General features: G+C 40.1%; 1 protein-coding gene and 1 pseudogene across 1 annotated transcript in view; one reads left to right on the forward strand and one right to left on the reverse strand.

Annotated features, from left to right (window-relative positions):
- Positions 1-24,625, forward strand: part of TEX11 (testis expressed 11) — a 132,833-nt gene extending 108,208 nt beyond the window's left edge. The window contains exons 23-29 of the mRNA XM_036271112.1: positions 512-628; positions 10,829-10,901; positions 16,573-16,722; positions 17,974-18,082; positions 19,550-19,670; positions 24,012-24,176; positions 24,554-24,625. Coding sequence (XP_036127005.1) covers positions 512-628; positions 10,829-10,901; positions 16,573-16,722; positions 17,974-18,082; positions 19,550-19,670; positions 24,012-24,176; positions 24,554-24,625 — 807 coding nt within the window. The remainder of the gene's footprint in view (positions 1-511; positions 629-10,828; positions 10,902-16,572; positions 16,723-17,973; positions 18,083-19,549; positions 19,671-24,011; positions 24,177-24,553) is intronic.
- On the reverse strand, positions 5,633-6,511 carry LOC118635931 (annotated as a pseudogene).
- Positions 24,626-25,619: the final 994 nt, after the last annotated feature.

A 25,619-nucleotide genomic window follows, 5' to 3' on the forward strand; every position in this document is an offset into this window, starting at 1 on the left:
TCTAGAGTTTTATTTTAATACAAAGCAGGCAGTTTTTTTCCTAAAGCTAGAGGACAAGGTTTAATGATGAGGTTATGTCTAATGCCTGTCAAGATTTGGCATTGTCTCTTTCAACCATGACAATATATGGACTAATTTCAGCTCTCTTCAATGCAAAAGGGAAATGTATTTGCCAGGGGGGAAATCACTTAGAAACTACAACATAAACCAAGAAGTAGATCACTCGATAGAAATACAGGGCTAAGTGACAGTACTTGTCATTGGTAAAGATAGGAAAATTGTGAAGAAATGAAGCATTTTATCTCTAGAAAGGCACTTAAAAACAATGGAAAGTAATATAAAATTGAAGCCATAAATTGATGTTAGAGTCTATATTATTCTTAAGGTAAGATGTGCTCTTCCAGCTGAATTTTCTCATTCAGACAGAATATTGCTGATTTTCATTCTGATTGTTTGTGTTCACCTGGCAGAACTCTAACTATTCACTGATGTTCTGGTTATTTCTTATCAGATGTCCCAGTTTTGTCCTTCTGATCAAGCAATTCTGATTGCACAGAAAACATGTTTGCTGATGGCAGCTTCAGTTGATCTGCAGCAAGGGAAAAAAGCCGCAACTCCTTCTGAACAGGTAATGTGCGACCTTCTCCTAAAACACAGGAGTTCAGTGTGCTATTTGGTATATTTGTCTTCCCTGATTCAGTTCTTTTTGATTCTCTTTAAAGAATTCTTTCCACTCTTCCAGTAGCATCTTGATTTTAAAGGTTTATAATGGCGAATTCCTTCCTAAGGAAAGGTTACCTTTGGCTTGGCCTCGTCTTTTAAAAAGATTGAATGTCTCTTCTTTGAAAATGCCCCTTCCAGTGGACAGCTCTTTCCGAATCTGTGTTTAAATATTCTTTATCTTCATCATTGCCTTGTCATCATATGTGGTCCATAGGAGTTTTTTCTCTCTTATTTTCTTTCACATATTTTCTAAGGAAGAACTCCTCTACTTCCACAGCTTTGATAAGCCATCTGAAATTATTTATGTGGCTTGTTGTTCTTCACTCAAGTGCATTTGCTTTCTTTGGTCCACATCCTTAAATCTATCATTAACTCAGTTTTAACAAGAAGATGGAATTCCTACCTTTGCCTGAGTTACCAATTTGTTTTTCTCTTACCCAGACCAAAAAAAAAAAACACCTTCCCAGTTTCCCATACTTGCCAGCTTCTTTTCTTTCCAGTTGATATAAATCCTTCTTGATGGTTTTTCTCTTTGGTTAATCTCTCTTTTCATTTGATTCTTTAGATCTGGAACAAACTCTCACAGATCTCTGCTGACGTATTTTCCTTCCTTTCTCTGCCCTTGTTGAGGACAACTCAAAACACACTTGAGTACCAAGCACTCTGCTAAGTACTGGAAATAAAGAAGACAAAGTTCTTATTTTTGGAGAGTAAAACGCCCTCTTTTTAGAAACTTTTCCATTGTAAAAGAAGATGAGCTCTGGCTGGTTTGGCTCAGCAGTTAGAGCATCGGCCCTTGGACTGAAGGGTCACGGGTTTGATTCCTGGTCAAGGGCATGTGTGCCTGGGTTGCAGACTCAATCCCCAGCCCTGATCAGGATTGTGCAGTAGGCAACCAATAGATGTGTCTCTCTCACATCCATGTTTCTCTCTCCCTCCCTCCCTACCTTCCACTCTATCTAAAAATCAATGGAAAAGTGTCCTTGGGTGAGGATTAACAACAACAACAAAAAAAAAGATGAGAAAAGAATCTATGTACCCTAGAGCAAAATAAAAAAACAACCATTTTGCTTTTTAGCAAGTAAGGGCAAATGTAATTTTATTCTCAATAGGATTTTTATGCTTTACTAAAAAATAGTAACGACATCTTGTTTTTACATAGTGCTTTTAACTTTCTGAAAGTTTTCCTTTTAAGTTGGTAGTCCTGACTTTGTTGAATTTTGTATCTCAGTGAAAGGAGATCAAACTGACGTGAGGGAAATGTCACACGCTCTTTACAGTTCTTAAGTATTTTGTTTGTTTCTAACAACTGTTCTCTTTTTCTGTTCTTTCTCTGGTACATCCTTATGTTTCTTAAGAACTCTCTTAGTAACCCTTATATCATTTTCTTTGCCTTTGAAAAGATATCTATTTAGGTAACTGAACAAGCACTTCTCTGCCTGTCACTGTCTCAGTTTGGTCCCTGTGAATGCTGCTCTGTCTCTCTAATGAGGACTTGTTGATTCTACTAAATACATCTGTTCCTTGTTCTGGTAATCCTCATAAATTGGAGGATTCCAAATAAATAGATGATGAAGGACAATAGCTACCCTGCATAATCTTATCACCATTGTCTGTATTCTCCTGAGTATGAGTTAGGGGGAAGTGAAGGGTGCTTTAAATATATAGTAATTGTAATTTATCAAAGAAACACATTTTTTTCCTAGAACGGGGGTGGATAAACCACTGCTATGGCCTGTTTTTCTGTACCCTCAGAGTTAAGAATGGTTTTTGCATTTGTAAAAGGTTGTAAATTACAATATGGAAAGATATGCGAAAGAGAGTTTATGTGGCTGGCAAAATCTTAAATATTTACTGTCTGGCCTTTTACAGAAAAGTATCCTGACCCCTGTCCTAGATTAATTTTTAACAGATTTATTGTGGTATAATTCACATACTTTATAATTCACCCATCTCAAGTATACAAAATGGTTTTTGGAATTTTCACAGAGTTGTGCAGCTATCAACACAATCTCATTTTAGAAAAATCCCTTACCAATTAACAGTGACTTTCCATCCCTACCACCAGCCCTAGGCAACCACTCATCTACTTTCTGTATCTATAGATGTGCCTATTCTAGATATTTCATGTAAATGTCATCATACTATTTATAGTCTTTTGTAACTGGCTCCTTTTATAATTTTTCAATGTTTTTTGGGTTCTCCATGTTGTAGCTTGGATCAATACTTCATTCCTTTTTATGGCTGAATAATAATCCATTGTATGAATACACCACATTTTGTTTATCCATTCATCCATTGGTGGATATAGGGGTTTTTCCAGTTTTCACATATTATGAATAATGCTGCATGTCCAATTTTTGTGTGGATATGCGCTTTCATTTCTCTTGAGTGTATACCTAGAAGTGGCACTGCTGAACCATATGGTAACTTTATGTTTAACATTTGAGGAACTACCAGACTGTTTTCTAAAGCAGCTGCACCATTTTACATTTCCACCAGCAATGAATGATGGTTCCATTTATTCCACCTCCTTACCATCACTTCCTATTATATCTTTTAGATTATGGCCATCCTAGTGAGTATGAAGTGCTATCTCATGGCAGTTTTGTTTTGTTTTTTGGTATGTGCCCCTAGTGGGAACCAAACCCAGGACTTTCTGGTCCGCAGGCTGATGCTCCAAACGCTGAGCCAAACTGGCCAGGGCTTATTGCAGTTTTGGTATACGTTTCCCTAATGACTAATGATGTCATTACTAATGACTAATGACAAAAGATGTTGAACATCTTTTTTTTCCCTTTATTGATTTGAGAGAGAGAGAGCAAGTGAGAAGGGGGGCGAGAGAGAAACATCGATGAGAGAGAACATCATTTGGCCACCTCCTGCATGCCCCGCTCTGGGGATCGGGCCCACAACCTAGGCATGTATCCTGACTGGGAATCAAACTGGCGACCTCTTGGTGTATGGGTCGATGCTCAATCATTGAGCCACACTAGCCGGACAAGATGTTGAATATCTTTTGACCATTTTAATAAAGTTATTTGTCTTTTTATTGTTTTCAAGTTCTTTATATATTGATACTAGGCTCTTATCAGATACAATTTGTGATTATTCTCTCCCATTATGTGGTTTCATTTTCTCTTTATTGCTAGTGCCCCTTGAAGCACAAACATTTTTAATTTTGATGATGCCCATTTTATCTATTTTGTTGCTGCAGCTTGGTTTTTTGGTTTTATGTCTAAGACTATTACCTAATCCAAGGTCATGAATGTTCACCCCCAGGTTTTCTTCTAAGAGTTTTTTTGTTTGTTTTGTTTTTTTTATCCTCACCTGAGGACATTTTTCCTTTTTTTGTTCAGATAGAGTTGGGGGGGGAGAGAGAGAAAGAGAGAGAGAGAAACATCAATGTGAAAGGGACACATCGAGTGGTTGCCACCCACACGACCCAACCAGGGCTGGGGACAAACTGCAACCGGGGACAAACGTGTTCCTGGTGGGAACCGATCCCGGGACTCTCTGGACTGCAGGCTAACACTCTAAACACTGAGCCAAACCGGCCAGGGTCCTTCTAAGAGTTTTATATTTTTAGTTCTTACATTTAGATTTGTGGTTCATTTTGAGCTAATTTTTGTGGGTGGTATAAAATAAGAGTCCAAAGTTGTTATTTTGCATTTGAATATCCAGTTGTCTCAGGACCATTTGTTGAAAACTACTTTTTCCCATTGAATTATCTTAGCACCCTTGTTTGAAAGACAATCAACCATAAATGGAAAAGTTATTTCTAGAAACTCAGTTCTATTCCACTGATATGTCTATCCTTGTAACAATACCATACTGTTTTGATTATTGTAGCTTTGTGTAGTAACTTTTGAAATAGAGATGTGTTGTCCGGCTGGTGGGGCTTAACCCATGCACTAAGAGGTTGCTGGTTTGATTGCCGGTCAGGACACATGCCCAGGTTGTGGGGCTGATCCCCAGTGCGGGGCATGCAGGAGGTGGCCAATTGATGTTCCCTGTCATCGATGTTTCTATCTCTCTCCCCCTCTCCCTTCCTTTCTCTCTAAAATCAGTAAAGAAAAAAAATTTAAAAAAGAAAGAAAGAGATGTGTTAGTCCTTCAGCTGTGTTCTTCTTTTTCAAGATTGTTTTGGCTATTCTAGTTCTCTTGAATTTACATATGAAAGTTAGGATCAATTTGTCAATTTCTGCAAAGAAGCCAGCTAGTATTTCAATAGAGATTACACTGAATCTATAGATCAGTTTAGAGATTATTTATTGAGATTATTGAGATCGTAACAGTTAAATCTTTTGACTCATGAAAATGGAATATATTTTCATTTATTTAGGTCTTTAATTTCTTTCAACAATGTTTTACAGTTTTCAGAGTATAAATGCTTTACTTTTTTTATTTTGTAGTATCTTCAGATTTTCTATTCTTTTTAGTAGTCAATTTTAGTAGTTTATGTTTCTAGAAATACATCCATTACAATCTAAGTTATCTAAAATATTTTGGTTTACAGTTCATAGTATTTGCTTATAATCATCCTTTTTATTTCTGTAAGGTTAGTAATGATGCTTCCTCTTTCGCTCCTAATTTTAGTCATTTGTATCTTCTTTTATTATTATTAAAATACCGAGTTTATTTCACATGTATATTTTTGTCTCCCCACCATTTCCATTTGTCTGACCACTACTACTACTATGTCCTATCATAACATTCCATACATACTTAAAACCAAGCAAAGGGTGGAGTTCCAGCTTTAAAAACAAAACAGGCATTTCGGATAACACATTCTTGGCCATGGAACCTGGACAACATTTATCAGACACGGTAGGGAAAGTTCTCACTCTGCATTATAAGAAGGACGACCAGAGATCAACTATTACAGAAATGAAATAAGACAGAAAATTTTAACAAACTGTTTAAACTATTTTCTTAAAGAGACTTCCTCCACTGCCAGAGATCTTGAATAGCCTCCAGGTCAGTCATTCAGAAGCAATTCTTCACATAATTGATGAACTTGGCTTCTACTTTGGGAAGAGAACCACCCTTTTCTATACTTGCTTGCATTTTTGCTTTAATGTCTTCTACAGAACTAGATCCCTTCGGTGTTTTAGGAGATTTTTCCTGTTTTTTGAAGGATTCTTGACCTTTTGATCGTGGTGTTGATGGTTTTGAGTCTTTTCCATTATGGTTTGATTTTTGTGCATTTTTGCCTGGAGTATCTCATATAGATTTCTTTACTGGAGCTTTTTCTTCAGCTTCCTCATGATCAAAATCATCATCATCATCATCATCCTCATCATCTTCATCAGGAGCAAGTTTTACTTTTTTCTGTGGAACCTTGCTTCCACTTCCAGGGGTAGAACACTTTCCTGACAGGGAGTTTCACATCCTCCTTTTCTTCATCTTCTGACTCTGCATCTTCCTCCACAGACACTAAATGCTGTCCGCTAATATGCATAGGCCCTGAACCACACTTCAACCGTAAGACCACAGGTGGTGTTATTTCAAAGCCACCAAGGGAAACCGTGGGCTGTAAAGACATTTTCAGAGTTGCCAATGTTACTTTAATTGGACTGCCTTCATAATTCATTGCCTCTGCTTCAACAATGTGCAGTTCATCCTTTGCACCAGCCCCTAAACTGACTGTTCGTAAAGATAATTGGTGCTCATTTTCATCATTATCCACCTTAAAGTGATAATCTTTGTTGACCTTTAGTTAACAACCGAAAAGATAGTTCTGGGGCCTCAGAGGGCTCATGTCCATGTCCGTTGAATTTTCCATGGGTGGTAGCACGCACTTTAGGTGAGAGAAGGCGGACGGAGATAAACGACTTGTGTTGCGCAGCACAGACGTGCAGCACGGGATCGCACCAGGGAAAAGTCGTCTTGTTTTTTTTTTTTGGTCAGTTTATACAAAGGGTTATCAATTTTGTTGATCTTTTTCAAGAACCAACTTTTGGTTTCGTCTTTTTATCCTATTGTGTTTCCAGTCTCGATTTCATTAAGTCTCACTCTAATCTTTATTATTTTCTTCCTTCTGGTTGCTTAAGGTTGCTCTTCTCTTTTCAGTTTCTTAACTGAAACTGATGGTGGGTGTTTGGTTATTGATTTGAAATATTTCTTCTTTTTGGAATACATACGAGCTTTTCCAGCTGTAAACTTTCCTCTAAGCACTGTCTTAGTCTGTTTGAAATAGTATAACTAAATACCACAGACTACATAGCTTATGAACAGCAGGGATTTATTTTTCACAGTTCTGGAGGTTGGAAGTCCCAGACCAAGGTACCAGCCTAGTCACGTTTTCTGGTACGGGCCCTCTTCCAGGTTCATAGCTGGCACCTTCTTGCAGTGTCCTCGCATGATAGAAAGGGCTAGGGATCTATCTCCCTGGAGCCTCTTTCAGAAGGCATGAATCCCATTCATGAAGGTTCCACTCTCATGATTTTAGCATCTACCAAAGGCCCCACCCTCTACTAATACCATCACCTCTGGGAGTTAGGATTTCAAGATGTGAATTTGGAGGAGCACACTCAGACCAGAGCATTCCACCCCTGGCCTACCCCAAATTTATGTCCTTCTCTAATCCAAATATGTTTGTTCCACCCCAGTAGCCCCTAAAATTTTAACTCATTCCAGCATTTCCTCAAAAGTCTTAAGTCCAAAGTCTTATCTAAATATCATCTAAACCAGTTATGGGTAAGACTCAAGGTCCAATTCATTCTACGGCAAATTGCTCTCCAGCTGTGAACCTGTGAACTCAAACAAGTTATATGCTTCCCAAAAAACGACAATGGGACGGGTGTAAGATAGACATCCCCATTCAAAAAGGGACAAAAATAGAAGGAATGACAGCTCCGAGGTAAGTCCAAAACCTAATGGGACAAAGAACATTAAACCCCAAGGCTTAAGAACAGTCCTCCTTGGCTCGGTGCCGCACATTCTGGATACAGTGGAGCTGCAGTCTAAGCCTCTAGACCCCACCCCCATGGCTCTGCCAAGTATAGTGCAGCCCACACTGCCGTTCTCACAGGCTAGGATTCAGGCTGGAATCCCACATGGTAGCTTTACTGGTCTGGAGGGGAAGGCTCCACTAGGCATTGCCCTAGTGGGGGCCTTTTGCAGTGGCTCTGCCCCCCCAGAGGTCTTTTAACTGGGCCCTGAGGGTCTCCACAGCACCCTTTGAGATCCAGGTAGAGGCAGCCACACCCCTGGCTCTTGTACTCTGCAAACCAAGGAGCTGGCACCAAGCTAATGCTTTCCAGAGATTTGCAACCTGTGCCCTCTGGAGGAGCAGCCACAGCAGCCTGTGCTGCACTTGGGGCAGCTGATGAGCATGGCACTGGGCTTTGAGGAGCAGAGCCCAGGAGGTGAGACGGCACTGGGCAACAGCAGGCCTTCCTTAAACTTGTTCTGCCCACAAACCATGCACTCTGGGCCTGTGATGGGAGGACCAGCCCTAAAGATGTTTGAACTGCCTTTTGGGTCATTCTTCCATTGCTTTGGACAATAGGTCCTGACTTGTGATTTTAGATGGCTGACCAATCTCCCTGTTGTCTTGAAAAATAGCTCCTACCTTCTGTTGAGATGGTTGATCCACAGCAATCTCTTTATCAAATTCAGCCACATCCTTGGTGTTCTGTCCCTAACAAGTTATCTTATTTCTTTTCACATTGATATGCTGAGAATTTCCCAAATTTTAAAATTATGCTGTTGTTTGTTTAACAATTTCACCTTTAAATCATTAATCTCTTCCAACATTTTCTTATAAGCATTCTAGAGAAACCAGGTGATTCTTCAACACTTTGCTTAGAAATTTCTTTAGTCAAATATCCAGTTCCTTGCTCACAAGTACTACCTTCTATAAAACTCTAGGGCACAAAAACAATTCAGCCTAGCTCTTTGCCACTTTATAACAAAAAATGGTCTTTCCTCCCGTTTCCAATGTTCCTCATTCCCATCTGAGCCTGCATCAGAATGATCTTTACTGTCCATATTTTGACCAACATTCTGTCCACAACCACTTAGGTATTCTCTAGGAAGACTGAGGCTTTTTTTTTTTTTTTTTTTACAGCTGTCCTCTTCTGTTTCTTGGTCCTTACAAGAGTTGCCCTTAACAGCCCATTCACAGCAATGTGGACTTTCTCTAGCATGCACCTCTAGCCTCTTCCCACCTCTGTGCCCCTACCCAGTTCCAAAGCTGTGTCCGTGTTTGTAGGTATTTGTTACAGCAGCACCCCTTCGGTACCAGTTTTCTGCCTTAGTCTGTTCAGGCTGCTATAACAAAACACCACAGACTGGGTTAGCTTATAAACAACAGAAATTTATTTCTCATGATTTTTCATTGAAAACTGGACATTTTAGATGATGTATTGCAGCATCTTTGTTTGTTTGTTTTTATCCTCACCTGAGGACATTTTTCCATTTTTTGTTCAGATAGAGTGGGAGGGAAAAAGAGGAAGAGACAGAGACAGAGACAGAGAGAGAGAGACACATCCACGTGAAAGGGACAGAGACATCAAGTGGCTGCCTCCCGCACGACCCAACTAGGGCCGGGGACAAACTGCAACCGAGGTACGTGCCCTTAGTGGGAACCAAACCGGGGTCTCTCTAGACCGCAAGCCGATGCTCTAACCTCTGAGCCAAACCAGCCAGGGCTATTGCAGCATCTTTGAACATGGATTCCCCTTCTGGGGCTTGTTGTTAATATTTGCTTGTTAATTTGTTTAGTAACTTGGCTAGGCTGGCTCATTGAAGTCTATTTTCCCCAGCTGTACCACCCATCAGAGGGCACAGTCTTTGCCCTTGTAGTCACCCTAACCCCTCTTCCCCAAAGGAATAAAACTGGTTTTTAGCAAGGTTGCTTTTGACCATCTCTTTCCCTGATCTCCCCATTAAGCTTCTAAATGGCCTTCTTCTATTGTTATCACACCCAGCTATTAGTCTTAATTCTGTGTGTGTGTGTGTTTGAAAATGCTCTTTGGCATAAATTGAAGGGGAAGGGATCTTAGCTTTTTCTTCCCCTGGTTCGAGCTGGTCTACTATTTTGCTTGTTGCCGTTATTGAGCTACCAGCCACCTCTTACTTGTTCAACACTGTAGTCGCCATGTTTTTTTATAGTGCCCTTAGAGTTGAACTTTCCCATGCTCTGTTCCAATTAAAGTCAGTCCTTTAAGGGAGAACTACAAAGCCCACTCTTGTAATGGCCTGCCTCTCCTCCTAAGCAGAAACTCTGTACCCCTTGTTTTGATGGAGGCAGGGACAGTGACCCATTGCTATCAGCTGTGAGTAGAGGGCTGGTCAGGAGTTGTAGTCCCTGGCATTCTTGGCTTACCTCTCCCAGCATGGAAACCCTATCCTATATGCAAGCTGAGGTAAGGGCAATTGAGACCTAGAATTCACAGTAGGCTATGCCTGGTATGTACGGAGTGGGGACTGGGTAGAGGAAGAGAGCTCCAGGCCTCTCAGTTGTGCTTATTTTATAATAGCGCTTCTGCAGTGCAGACCCAGGAGAGGGAGAGATGAGAAGGACTAGCAGCATGCTTCTTCTGGAAATTTCTACCCTGGAAGCTGGGGGTAGAGGGAGCACCATCTTCTTGGCCACACCCACCTAAAGTAGCATTTACATCACCCTGTCACCCTGAGCTCTGGGGAGTTGATGAGCAGATCGTTGCTTAATTGCCACAGGTGCTCACTGTTCTTACTGAAACTCAGATTTCTCGGAATAGATTTGCTCTGTGCCCTTAGGTCAATTTCCTGAGATGTTACATGATTGTGTTTTATAATTTTCAATTATGGTTGTTTTGCTGGGGAGAGGGTTCAAGGAGCTCTTCACGCCACCCTCTGGAAGTGCTTGTCTTCTGTCCTTGATTATTAAAGAAATTGATAATGCTCAGACTTTCCACTTAATCTTCATTTTCCTGGAACATTCAGAGAAAGTACAAAAAGAGGCTAATGTTTTTATATAAACCCTAAAATGTTCAGTTTAAACTATCATTTTATTTGTAACTGTTTTGAATGAAAATGATATCAAGATTATTTTAATTTGCTCAAAGTTTTGTTTGGTGGAGACTAATTTTTTTTGTTCATTGTTGCCAAATAGATGAAATTCCTGAATCGTGCACTTGAGCAGATCCATAAATGCAGAGACATCTGGAATGTCCTGAAAGAAACAGGTATAGTGGGAACTGGGAGTTTGGTAATGTGGTTCTCAATGAATGGTGTTTGAAATTGGAATACCCCAGTCTTTTCTCACCAGAGGTGTGTGCCACTTGCAGCACTTTATAACCAGTCAAAGGATTCTTTAAGAACTAATGTTTCCCCTGTATGTCTATTTGACTCTGTGACACACTGCTTGGAGTAAGAATATATTTTACCTTGCTTTTTATGGAAGTATATAGTATTGACTATATATGACATTATTACTTGTAGGTCACTGGAGTAAATGTCTGATTTGATCAACCTTTTTTCACAGTATAAAAATTTTATCACAGGCCCAGCTGGTGTGGCTCAGTGGTTGAGCGTCGACCCTTGCACCAAGAGGTTGCTGGTTTGATTCCCAGTCAGGGCACATGCCCAGGTTGTGGATAAAGGGAAAAAAAAGAAAGCTCGTCTTTTTTTTATGTAGTCTTTGAACCTTTACAAAATTGATCATAGGGAAAATCTGAATCAATTCTTAAGATATAAATAAAACAGATGGTATTATCTGATCACATTGCAGTAGAACTAAGAAATATTAATAGACTAAAGAAACAAAACCCTTGATCATTTGGACATTTTAATTTATTTTTTTATTTTTATTGAATTTATTGAGGTGACACTGGTTAATAAAATTATATAGATTTCAGGTGTACAATTCTATGCTACATATTGTGTTGTATGTTCACCACCCTAAGTCAGGTCTCTGTCCGTCACTATTTATTCCTCCTTTTACCCTCTCCCCCCACTCCCCTCTCCCCTTCCCTCTGGTAATCACCGTACTATTGTCTGTACCTATGAGTTTTTTTCCTTAATTCCTTCATCTTTTTCACCCAGCCTCTCCTCTGACAGCTGTCAGTCTCTATGAGTCAGAGTTTTTGTTTATTTCATTTGTTGGATTCCACATAGTGAAATCATACGGTACTTGTCTTTCTCTGACTGGATTATTTCACTCAGCATTATACAGTAAACCCTTGATTTTGTGGACATCAATTTAACGGACTTTGGATTTACTGGACAAAATTTCCAGTCCATATGTCATATGTGAACATTAACACTCTGTTAATTTTAGTGAATAGGCCATATGCTGGAAAAAACACTGTAGTAATTTCGCTGACATAAATAAGCATTATATATCTGCAACTATAGTCTACATATTTAAATCCAAGAGTCACCACTGGTAAACAGTGTTGGCAAATGATTAGCACGTGATCACACCACATCAAGTGCGGCAACTGGTTCTGTTGCTGTGTGGTGTGACTTTCTGCAGCCATTGAACGTGCATGCTGCTGATGTTCCCACATGCGTTGTCACACCCCAGCCGTGTGCATTTGTTTACTCCTGGTGACTGGTGAATACCCGCATTTACTAGACGTATCAGTATAAATTTAAACTTACAGTAATACATATAGAAAACTTTCCTGTGAAAGTAAACTTTTCACACATAATTTTAATTACACAAATGTGTCTACCAAGTGAAAACAGGTCAACTAACTAATTTGTCATTTTTGGATTGTATACTTGAAAGTTGCAAATTTTAAATATTCTCACCACACTTACAAAATAAGTACATGAAGTGAAGGATGTATTAACCTTGTTGTGGTAGTTATTTTGCAAGATATATGTATATCAAATTACCCCATTGTATGCCTTAAACTTACAATGTTATGTCAAATATATCTCAGTGAAGCTGGGGGGAAAAAATCTAGCAATATATAAAAGGAATTGTGTACCCCCAGAAGACCACTGAGTACAGCTCCAAGGACGATGGATTATAACATGTTGTTAAAATGGATTTTATTTTATTTTAAAAATATATTTGTATTGATTTTAGAGAGAAGGGAGAGAAAGAAACATTGATTAGCTGCCCCCTTGCACATTCCCGATAGGGGATCAAGTCCGTAATCCAAGCACGTATTCTGTCCAGGAAGCAAACCAGTGACCTCTTGGTCCATGGGATGACGTTCAATCACTGAGCCACACTGGCTAGGCCCATCATCGTTGAAAGTCTTAGTAGTTATGGCAAACAGGGTAAACCTAAGAGCTTTAGCACAAAGCCCAGCATGGGTCTTCTACCAGCAGAAGTTCAGTTTAGCTGGCAGGGCAGAGGATAGTTTACATTTGTATATGTTATATATTTATGTGTCATGGTCTCCTCATATGTTAACTCTGTGTTCAGTCATTTGAGGAGTTGCCAGACTGTTTTTCAAAGTGTCTGCACCAGTTTGTATTGTTACCAGTAGTGTATGGTGCTTATGATTTCTCCACTTTCATGTCAACACTTTTTTATCTGATTTTTTTAATCCTCACCCAAGGATATTTTTCTGTTTATCTTCAGATAGAGTGGGAGGAAGGGAGAGAAAAGGAGAGAAAGAGAAACATCGACGTAAGAGGGAAACATCTACTGACTGCCCCCCACATGACCCGGGCCGGGGACAAACTGCAACCGAGGTCTGTGACCTTGATTGGAATTGAACCCGTAACTCATTGGTCCACAGGCTGATGCTCTTAACTACCGAGCCAAACCAGCCAGGGCTGATTTTTTTTATTCTGGCCATCCTAGTGAGTGTATAGTAACATCCCATTGTGGTTTTTATTTCCTTATGACCTATTTTTCTGACAACTAATGGTGTTGAGCATCTTTTCATAGGCTTATTGGCCATTTTTGTATCTTCTTTGGAGAAATGTCTATTCAGACTCTTTCCCCAATTTTAACTGGATTATTGTAATTTTATTTTATTAAGTCATGAGAGTCTTTATTATATTCTAGATACAAGTTTTTTGGTCAGATATAGGGCTTGCAAATATTTTCTCACATTCTTTGGGTTGTCTTTTCCCTTTTGATAGCATCCTTTGAAGCACAATTTTTTAACTTCATTGAAGTACAATTTATCTATTTTTCTTTTGTTGCTCATGCTTTTGGTATCATATCTAAGAGTCATTTGCCAAATCCAAAGTCATGAGTGTTCACTCCTGTGTTTTCTTCTAAGGAGTGTTATAGTTTTTCTCTTACATTTAGGTCTTTGATTCATTTTTGAGTTAATTTTTGTATGTGGCATGAGGTAAGGGTCCAATTTCATTCTTTAGTCCTCACTTGAGGATATCTTTCCACTGATTTTCAGATAGAGTGAGAGGAAGGAAGGGAGGGAGAGAGAGAGATACATCAATGGGAGAGAGGCACATGGATTGGTTGCCTCCCACACCACCCAGACCAGGGCCAGGGATCGAACCACAACCAAGGTATATGCCCTTGACCAGAACTGAACCCGAGACTCTTTGGTCTGTGGGCCAACGTTCTAACTGCTGAACCAGTCCAGCCAGGGCCAACTTCATTCTTTTCTATATAGCTATCCTGTTGTCTCAGAACCATTTATTTAAAAAAAACAACAACAACAACAACAACAACAAAAAAAACCCACAAAACGATTCTTTCCCTGTTGGATGGGTTTTGCCTCCTTGTGGAAAGTTATTTGATCATTGATAGATGGTTTTACTTCTGGAGTGTTAGTTCTATCCCATTGACATATATGTCTGTCCTTTTGCCAGTATTACACAGTCTTGAGTAAAATTGCTTTGCATTAAGTTTTGAAATCAAGACATGTTAACCCTCCAAATTGGTTCTTCCTTTTCAAGATTGTTTTGGCTATTCTGGGACCCTTAAATTTCAATGTGAATTTTAGGATCAGCCTGTCATTTTCTGAAAAAAGAAAAAATAGATAGGCTGCTAGAGTTCTGATAGGAGTTGTGTTGTGTCTGTAGATTATTTTGGAGAGTAGTGCCATTTTAGCAATGTTAAGTTCTAATCCTTAAGTGTGGAATATTTTTCCATTAATTTACATTTTTTAAATTTTCTTTCAATGTACAAGTCTTGCACTTTACTTTATCTCTAAGTATTTTATTCCTTTTGATGCTATTGTAAATGGAATTGCTTTCTTAATTTTATTTTCAGTGTGTTTATTGCTATTGTGTAGGAATAGGATTGATTTTTGTATTCTGATCTTGTTAAACTTACTAGTTCTAATGGTATTTTACTGGACTCCCTAGATCTATTTACAAGATCACATTGTGTATGAATAGAGATGGTTTCACTACTTCTTTTCCAGTCTTGATGTCTTTTGTTTATTTTTCTTGCCTAATTTCTTTAGCTAGAACTTCTAGAACAGTGTCGAATAGCAGTGGTTAAAGTAGGCATTCTTGTCTTTAGTTGTTGTTTTTGTTATTAATCCTCACCTGAGGATGTTTTTCCATTGATTTCTAGATAGAATGGAAGGGAGGGAAGGAGGGAGAGAAAGAAATGTAGATGTGAGAGAGAGATATCTATTGGTTGCCATCCATACGACCCCAAGTAGAGCTGGGGATTGAACGTGCAACCCAGGTACATGCCCTTGACCAGGAGTCAGACCCAAGACCCTTTGGTCCTCAGGCTGATGCTCTAGCCACTGAACCAAATCAGCCAGGGCAATAGGCATCTTTGTCTTGTTCTTAATCTTAAAGGGAAAGAAGAGTATTTCACCATTAGTATATTGTTAGCTGAGTGTTTTTTAAATGCAGGTTGAAAAAGTTCCCTTTCATTCCTGGTTTTAGTCATTGTTTTTATCAGGAAAAGATGTTGGATTTTGTCAGATGCTTTCCTGACTCTTGAGATGGTCATTTAGTTTCTGCTTCTTATTTTATTGATGATATGTATTCCATTAATTGGTTTTCACTTGTTAAAGTGAAGCACAATAAAACGAGGTATGCCTGTGGAGTGAAAAAGAAGAAATACAACTATCTCTATTTGCATGCAGATGACATGATTGTCTATGTAGAAAATCCCAAAGAAGCTACAAAAAGTTCCTGGAACTAATAAATTATTTTAGCAGATTACAGGATACAAGGTCAATAGTCAAACTTGATTATATATCTATGTACTAGCAATGGCGTTCAAGAACAGGCAATAACGATCTATAGTGATAAAAGTGAAAATAGTTGTTAACTCTTCTAAGGTGGTATTGAGTAGAAAGGAACATGAGTTTTGGAAGTATTGTATATCATGATCTGGGTAGTAGTTATATGTATTTTAAACATACATAAAAAGTCATCAGGCTGCTCAAGATTAATGCACCTCATTCAGTTTATTGTATGTATGCTGTTCCTCAATACTTCTTTAAAAGTTCAGTCTAACAGGGTGAATGAAAACTGTCTCACATAGTATGGTATATGCCATCTGATACAAGATTCTGCCCATGGTGATAGCCAAAAAATATTGTTGACTGACTACAGGGAACAATTTGGAAACTTTCCTTTGCTTAAAATAAAACCACAGTTAGTTTATGAACCACTGTATCTTCTGCTTAATTCAGTCATTAAGTGAGACGGGTAAACATTGGATTTGAATTAGCGTAACTTTTTCAGGCTGAATAGGGACATCATCGCCATAATTTTAGGAAATATAGGCAATGCTGCTGATCGCAATGCAGGGTGCTGAAAGAATTGGTGAGGTAATAGATTTTAAAATGTAAAAAATGTGTCCACAGAAGCTGGGATAACCTTCGAATTGTAAGTGAAATTAATTTTTCTCAACAAGATAATCTCCCAAGGAGAGATTCGAATAAGAGAGAATATTGAAATGTAATCACAGAGAATGTTGCATTCTTGCCTCTTTCTTAGGGGACTTCTCCAACGACCCTTGTGAGATCTTGCTTATACTGTATGAGTTTGAAGTTAAAGCCAAAAAGAATGATCCGTTGCTGGACAACTTCCTGGATTCAATGTGGCACCTGATTCATTTTGAAAGTAAAGCATTAGAAACAATTGCAAGTAAGACCTATATTTATGGTTTGGGAGGCTAGTACAATTTAAATTGTCCTACTATTTTATTTCTGTTCTCTGTTCTCTCTACATTTCCTCATAGCACTTTGTTTTTCCACTTTGTTATTCCTTCTCTAATGGCATTCTTGAACCATTTTGTATTATAATCATGTATACATTCATCTTTTTCTTTATATAAGATTATAAGCTCTTTAGAGTCATGAACAATAATTACTTATATTTGTTGGACTTACAAACCCTGGCTAAGTGCCTTGTTTACCATGGATGCTCCTATTTACTCTGTGTGGAATGGAGTTCTATAACTACACAACAGGGGGAGCTCAAACTTAGTTTTGCTCGGCTGGCTAGAAATGGTCAACCACTGCTCCATTCATCAAAGGTGATGCAATCAAAGCAATTTATTAAAGGGTACCGAGAAATGTCGGTAGTATTTTTAACACAATTGCCACTTTCCAATTTCTGCCTGGGCTGTAAGTGGTATTTGGGGGCCCAAAGCCTCTCTAGGGATATACTGCAAGAAATGGCCTAATTGTCTTCTCTTTTTATCTCTCACCCTCCTCGGGAGCCTGTGTGTGGTTAATAAAAGTGTTAGGTAGCCCTGAATGCACAAGAGTCACATTTGCCTTTCCTTGTATTGCCAAGACAGAATTCCTAGAGACCTGGAGCAGGTGGTGGATACACTGTGGACATGTGATGGTTACCACTGCTCATGGTATAAAAGAACTCTAGTTCTAGAGGCCTGGTAGATGCATCTGGAAGTCTTAGGGTCTGTTATCTTGGACACCCACTCTCATGTCAAATGTTTCCTGTTTTTAGAATCAGACAGAAATAGCAAACTGTTGTAGGAACCTATTTTTGATGTGTACCCTTTTACTGCCCTGCTCTCTGTGTCCTTAGTGCCTGTCCTGGACTCCGGTTCATAAGATTATTGCTTTACCTATAGTACTGTGCAGGGTCACAAAAACATTGTAGGTTCTTTGTTGCTGTTTGCTGAAGAAAAGCTATAACCTGCTGATTCTACTATGTTACTCTGCCCAGAAAGTAGATGCTGCCTCTGAAAGCCACCACAGATTCATCATTTTATAAGTGTGTGTGTGTGTGTGTGTGTGTGTGTGTGTGTTCATGTTCATGTTCATCTGTTTCAGGCCAGTTGTGTTAGAGAAAGCAAGTTGTGGTCTGGAATGGAAGCTGATGGATGAGATTATGGTGTTCACAACCTTTTTTCTTCCCTTCCTACAGCATTAGCAATGGAAATGCCTGCATACTATCCTTCCATTGCCCTAAAGGCCTTAAAAGGGGCTTTATTGCTTCACAAGAGGAAAGAATCATTTGATGTCATGAAATACAGGTTAGTGATTGTAACTCAACACTGTCTCCAGGCTTTTTAATAGCCAGAGAGCTATGGTCAGTGTCTCAGAAGTCATCGATCATACTCCACTGGTCCAGTTTAAAAGACGATCAGGGTGCTCCTGTAACTCCTGAACTAAAAAGCCTTCAGAACAGCTCCATATTCAGAGTTGTATTAAAACACCAAGAATTAGCCCTGGCCGGTTTGGCTCAGCGGTTAGAGCATCGGCCTGCGGTCCTGAGAGACCCGGGTTCGGTTCCCGCTAAGGGCATGTACTTCGGTTGCAGTTTGTCCCCGGCCCTGGTTGGTCGTGCGGGTGGCAGCCACTCGATGTGTCCCTTTCACGTCGATGTTTCTCTCTCTCTCTCTCTCCCTACCACTCTATCTGTACAAAAAAAATTGGAAAAATGTCCTCGGGTGAGGGTAAAAAAAAAAAATAAAACACCAAGAATTAATTAGTGAAATCCAGGAGTCTGGTTTTCCCAAAGGAGAAAAAGAGAGGGGAGGTTGCTTCTGTGTGTGAGTATGTGTACACTAAAATTACTAGGTACCTGTCTTTATTTCATTACTAAATATGCCAAATGTAGACAGATTAATATAACAACAGTATATTCCCCGCCAAAGTTTAACAATGTTAACATTTTGCTGTATTTGCCTCAGATTGTTTCTAAGCACTTTTTTGTTGTTAACCTCACCTGAGGATATTTTTCCATTGACTTTTATTTATTTATTTATTTATTTAGATAGAGTGGAAGGGAGGGAGGGAGAGAGAAAGAAAGAAACATCGATGTGAGAGACACATTGATTGGTTGCCTCCCATATGATCCTGACCTGGGCCCAGGATCAAACCTGTAACCCAGGTACATACCTTTGACCAGAATCAAATCCATGACCCTTTGGTCCGAGGGTCATCGCTCGAACTGCTGAGCCAAATTGGCCAGGGCTCTAAGCACCTTTAAGGGCCAGTAATTGTTGTACATAATACATATTATTTATTGGAGATTTTGTGTTTTCTGTGCCTACATATGGGGAAAAATAGAAGTTATGTGATTTTTTTTTTCTGGAAAACATCATTATAGTCTCCTTTTTCTGAGATTTGAGAGACAGTGCTCCTGGAATTATTTCCAATTTAAATCCCAGTCTTGCTTATTTGAGGGTGTAATGAGATGCTTTAAAGTGCTTGTAGATTCAACCAGCTCATAAAATATAGTAAACAGCCACAACTCCTTAGTGTAGGAAACTTTAAAAAAAAAAGTGAAAGACAACCATAATAAAAGGAAGGATTGGTCAGCCCCTTTTATAGCTTCAAAAATCTGTCTTCTGAGGTTGGAGGCCAGACTGAATTTCGGGAAGAACAGACATGTTTTGAAGCTCTGCGTCTGGGATGAGATCCAGATTTTACTTATCTCAGCCATGGAGCCAATGATTTCTTTCCTTATGGGATGAGTTTTCTCTCTTTGATTTCAGCCACTGTCTGCACAACTTGATTAACCTCTTAGTGCCAGGTGGGGTGCCAAGTGCAGAGCTCTGTCCCCTGGAAGAAGTTTGCGGCTATTTCGAAGATGGCTTGAATCTTATTTGCCACACCGTAAGTCAAGCAATGATCTTAAGCTTTCAGCTGATTTTAAAGATTTGAACTGTCTTGTGTATTAGGAATTACACAGAATAATGCTTTCTGATACGAGTTTTAGGGTAAATTCATATTACAATGTAGTTACACACTACAAAATTTCCCTGGGTTTATGAAATGTAAGTAATTGATAGTAGAAAGTTTCCAATATAAGTGTACTGTGGATTAGGTCAGTACTACCTGGCACTTTGGTTTTTTTTTCCCCTTCATTGATTTTTAGAGAGAGAGGAAGGGAGAAAGAGATAGAAACATCGATGTATGCCCCCCACTGGGGATCGGACCCACAACCTGGGCATGTGCCCTGACCGGGAATCGAACCAGTGACCTCTTGGTGTATGGGTTGACGCTCAACCACTGAGCCACACCGGCCGGGCTTATTTTGTATTTTGTTAAAGATTTTTCATCTGTATTCATGAGAAATATTGGTTTGTATAGTTTTCTTTTAGTGTACTGTCTGTGTCTGGTTTTGGGATGTGTTCTCTCCTCGTCTACATTTTTGGAAAAGATTGTGTAGAATTTATTAGTTCTTTTCTAAACGTTTGGTAGAATTCTCCAGTGAAACTATCTGGGCCTGCAGATTTCAAGAGTTTTTAAATTATAAATTAAACTTCCTAAATAGTTATAGAACTGTTCAAACCATTTCATATTGGATGAGTTGTGGTAACTTGTGTTTTTCAATGAAGTGACCTATTTAAGTTGTCAAATTGCTGTGTATAGAGTTCTTCATATTATTCCCTTATTATTCTTTTGATGTGTGCATGGCGTGCAGTGATGTCCACTGTTTCATTCCTGATATTGACAATTGATGTCTTTCCTTTTTTCTCTTTCTTCCCAGAATATAAATTTTATCCATCTTTTCAAAGAACCAGCTCCTCCTCCATTGATTTTCTCCATTGTTTCTGTGTTTTCAGTCTCACTGATTTCTGTTCTTATCTTTATTATTTACTTTACTCTGCTTCCTTTGCATTTAGTTTGCTTTGCTTTTTCTAGGTTTTTGAGATAGAAACTGAGAGTGTTAAGACTTTTCCTTTTTCCTGATGTATGCGTTTTCTGATGTATAGCACTTTGCTCACATGCACACCTCAGTCTCAGAATGATTAAAACAGAACTTAGCATGATCTTGATCCTGGATCCCCAGAAACATTTCTTTCCAATTTCTTCTTTCAGTGGAATTGGCATTCTCTCCGCCATTCGAACTGTGTACTTTGGAGCCATTTTCAATGGACCTAGGCTTACATTCTCCACATCAAGTTACCAGGTTCTGTTTCTCACATGTTTCTATTTCCATTGTCACTGTTTTAGTTCTGACCCCCATCATTTCACCCTTAGACTCTTCCTACTCTATTTAAACAGATCTGGCTGTCTGTGTTTTCCCTCACTCACGTCTGTTCTAAACACCACAGGCATTTCAGTCTTACTAAAGCTCCAATTTCATCCTAGCACTTCCCTTCTCATAAAGTTTCAGTGACTTCTAATTACCAGTAGAAGAAATTCCGAGATCTGTACTTATAATGCAGAAGTTCTAACATTCCAGGCCAGTATTTCACAAGTTACATTCAACATGTTGTAAGTGAACATCTGCGTACCCCGGATCCAACAAAGTTATGTGGTTTCCTCACTGTAAAACTTCCCAAACGTTTAGTGAACTAGTGCACATTATAATGCTCCAAAAGGATGTATATAGAAGGCAGTATTTCTAAAACATTTGACTCAAGAACCCTATTTGTATGACCATCTGTTAACATTTTTCATAGCACTGATGTTCTGAGGGAAAGCATTTAGGAAATGCTAAGGTAGACCCCATCTACATTTCTAGTCCTATTTCCCGATAATTTCCCTACAGAAATTGTCTGCTCAGGCCAGATAACTGTTAGTCTCCCTGAGACATGCTCAGTCTCGAGCACAATCTGAGTTTTTATTTATTCTGCTCTGCCCATATGGAATGTCCTTCTCGTTCTCTGTACAGATCTATGTATTCGTAATTTCTATTGATATAATTCATATATCTTAAATTTAGTTTTAGACATTTTTTTCTTTATTGATTTTTAGAAAGAGAGGAAGGGAGAGGGAGAGATAGAAACATCGATCAGAGAGAACTTCAATTTGCCGCCTCCTGCATGCCCCCCACTGGGGATCTGACCCACAACCTGGGCATGTGTCCTGGCCGGGAATTGGACCAGCGACCTCTTGGTGCATGGGTCGATGCTCAACCACTGAGCCAACTGGCTGGGCAAAATTTACAGTTTTAAAGTATAGAATTCCGTTGTTGAGAACATTCAGAAAAGTGGGAAACTATCACCAGTATCTAACTCCAGAGCATTTTCTTCAGCCCAAAAAGAAACCCCATAAGCATCAGCAGTCATTCTTCATTACCCACTCTCCCAGCCCCTGGCAACCACCAGTCTGCTGTATATCTGGATTTGCCTGTCCCGGACATTTCAGATAATCTCTGTGTATCTGGATCCTGCTCATCTACCCTAAGACCATATTTGTTTGTTCAGTCATCATTCATTCAGTTCAAATCACAACATTGTCGGACACTGTGCCAGGCGGGGGCTATACAAACGGAGATGACATTTTGCCTCGAAGGAACTCCCAGGCTAGGGGAGGAGACAGACAGCACAGTGTTGTAAGTGCTGCTGTTGTGCTGTGAACAGAGTGCCATAGAGCATACTGGTGGGCATAATAAAATGTGGAGAGGCAGGGAAAGCCTCATGGAACAGCTTTCATTTGGGTAGATATTGACTCCCTTGTTCATTTGTCATTTCATTCATTCAGCAAACACCTCTTGTGCCCATCATGGGCCAGGCACAGTGTTGGATTCTTTTTGTTGTTGTTAATCCTCACCTGAGGATATTATTTCCATTGATTTTTAGAGAGAGTAGAAGGGAGGGAGGGGGGGGGAGAGAAATACATTGATTGGTTGCCTCCCTCATGCACCTCAACCAGAGCCTGCAACCCCAGGTATGTGCCCTTGGCCGGGAATCAAACCCACGACCCTAAGGTTTATGGGATGATGCTCCAGCCAAATGAGCCGCACTGGCCAGGGCCGTAGTAATTTTTTTGTAGATCCAAATGAGTAAATTATAGCTGAGACAACATTATTGACACTCTCAAGAAGCTGCTTCCCAAGTCTTCTATCATTTCCCCTTCCAAGGACTTGAGACCTAGTGTTTAGATGAAGGGCTTTAACCTGGTTGCTCTCTGTGTGGTCCATCTCCTGTAGAAGAACTGAGAAAGTTGCTCCCTACACTAATACCCTTCACTATTGCAAAATTTTGTGATCAGTCATGTTAAACACACTCATGAGGCAAAGGGACCGTCTTAGAGATGTACCCTTTGTTCATAGCTAGGTAGGTGTTGTCAACACTAAAGATTAATATTTATTAAAAATCACCACCAGTGGATGTTAAGTAAAACAGATTACCCCCCATAACCAATGTTTGTCTTAAAGGCAAGAACTGAGTTTTCCTGGCGAAAGAATTCTGCCTCAAGACTCTAACATAGAAACCCTGCCTACGTTTTCAGCCTGCTGGCCTGCCATACATATTTCAGACTCAAGATTGCAACGTCAACTCTTAGCTGAGTTTATAGCCTATTGGCCTACGGATTTCAAACTTTCCAGCCCCCACAGTTGTGGGAACCGCTTACTTAAACTCTCCCTCCCTCTTGCTCTCTCCCTCTCTCTCTCTCTCACTGTGTGTGTGTGTGTATATAGTGTCCCAAAAATGTATAAAGAGTGTCTATAGTTTCGATTACATTTTGAAAATGAATTGTATTTCCATAAACACTGCCTTTATAATTATTCAAAGTTGTATATACATTTTTGGGACGCCCTGTGTGTGTGTGTGTACAAAAAAAGATTAATATAATTTTTGTTCCAAACACAAACTGATATGGGTCAAGGAAATTAAGAGATTTAATAAATCTGCTTCTTGACCACCACCCCTGAAAATTAAGGGATTAGAGAGGGGTATTGGGGAGATTGTTGGCAGAGGACAGCACCAAAGGAAGCCCCAAACAGGAGACAGATGTTTCTCCTGCTTCAGGGAGCTCAGGACTCAGTCCAGGAGGGCCCCATTGCTTCTTTGGTTTATGTCACTTCATGAGGTCTTGACCTGGAGCACTGCACAGCTGACAGCGTCACAGTGCTGTCCCGCTCTCCAGGAGCACAGGATTGCTGGCGGAGGCTGTGGCTCCGGCCTCTGTGTTAGCACAGCCCGTCTTGTAAGAACAGTGGGTACTCAGTGATGCCCTCAGTGCTACCGTGACAGTAAACCCACTGTCCTCGGATTTCAGGAAGGCTACCCGGAAGTGGAGATTCTCTGGCTGATGATGATGTCCTGGAATATTGGAATATACATGTATGGCAGGAAAAAGTACGTGGCTACTGAAAAATGGTGTGGCCTGTCAGTGCGTTTTCTTGACCACCTTGGCTCCCTCAGAAGCATCTATGAAACTCAGGTGAGGAGGGAGAGGGCAAGAGGTGGATGGCGGGACTCGGCAGACAGATTCTGTCCGGGCTCTCAGTAAGGACCCAACGCTACCTTCCTGGACTAGGAAAGGATCTTGATCACTGTTTCTCTCGGCAGGTCCATAGAACCGGGAGAGTTAGGGGACTGGAAACAGTAGTTAGGTTTTGGGTATCTTCTCCCTTATAACAGCTGCCTGTCCCTAGAATACGGACTAGCACATTGGGGTCCCTCTCCCCCAAGAGAGGACTGTGTTTTCTCCCCGGTGTGGCTCGGGTATGGCTAGGCTCTCATGCCATCGCCACGGTCAGGGAAGCTTTCCTGCGTGTCTTTTCCCCCAGGAAATCTATGTGCTGTTCTCTCTCCCAGGTGAATGTTCTGTACAGTGAGCTGGTGGACACACTGAATAAGAACAAGAGCTCCGTTTTCCGTGAGGAGTGATCATCCCTGGAACAAGCCAGACAAGCAGGCAGGCTGACAGCAACTGGGAGAAGGTGCCTGGTCCCAAGATGCTGACTGTCAACATTACCGTTAAATGTTCTCTCAATTTTTGTTTCTGATTTATTTCTTTCTGATTTCCCAGGCCTTTGTTTTCATTTTGTTAAATTTTTTGTTCTAAAATAAAAGCATTTTGACGCAAACCACTGTGACCAGCTCATTCCTGGCAGACAAATGAATTTTCTAAAGTGCTAATAATTATATATTGAAATAGCCCTTGTGAGACCAAGATGATTCATGTCCCATGTGAACAAAAAAGAGTGTTCATCCCAATCCAACACAGGTTGTCTTTTATTCCAGAAGTGCTCAAATTCCCAATACCTGAAGGTAACAAAGAACCACAAACTCACCATCAGAAGGACCTTAGCAGTCCTTGGGCCCAGCATTGATTGGATTCATGAAATCTCTCTATGATGCACTTGAGAATTGATTGTCTAGTCTCCATCAGAACATGTCTAGTCTCCATCAGAACACGGCCTAGACAGGAAACTCCCGAGTTGCTCTATGTGCTTTTAGTCAGGTGTGGGACACACTGACCTCGTGCGCCCGTTGGTGTGCTGCACTGAGAAGAACATAGCACTTTTGTGGTGTGCCCGCCCAAAATGCATCAGCTGAATTATCATTAGGAAGGGGAACACTAGATACATCCGAGTTGAGGTTCATGCTACAAAGTAGTCTGTACTCTTCAAAAATACCAAGCTCATGCCCCGGCCAGTGTGTCTCAGTGGTTGCATGCACCAAGTAGTCCCATGCACCAAGAGGTCGCTGGTTCGATTGCTGGCCAGGACACATGCCCAGGTTGTGGGCTTGATCCCCAATAGGGGGCATGCAGGAGGCGGCCAACTAATGTTGATATTTCTCTGTCATCAGTGTTTCCCTCCCTCTCTCTAAAAAATCAATGAAAAAAGACTAGCACATCTCTTCCCTTTATTGGGCA

This window comes from Molossus molossus, unplaced genomic scaffold (genome assembly GCF_014108415.1).
Source record: "Molossus molossus isolate mMolMol1 unplaced genomic scaffold, mMolMol1.p scaffold_m16_p_2, whole genome shotgun sequence".
In the NCBI taxonomy this organism is placed as follows: domain Eukaryota; kingdom Metazoa; phylum Chordata; class Mammalia; order Chiroptera; family Molossidae; genus Molossus; species Molossus molossus.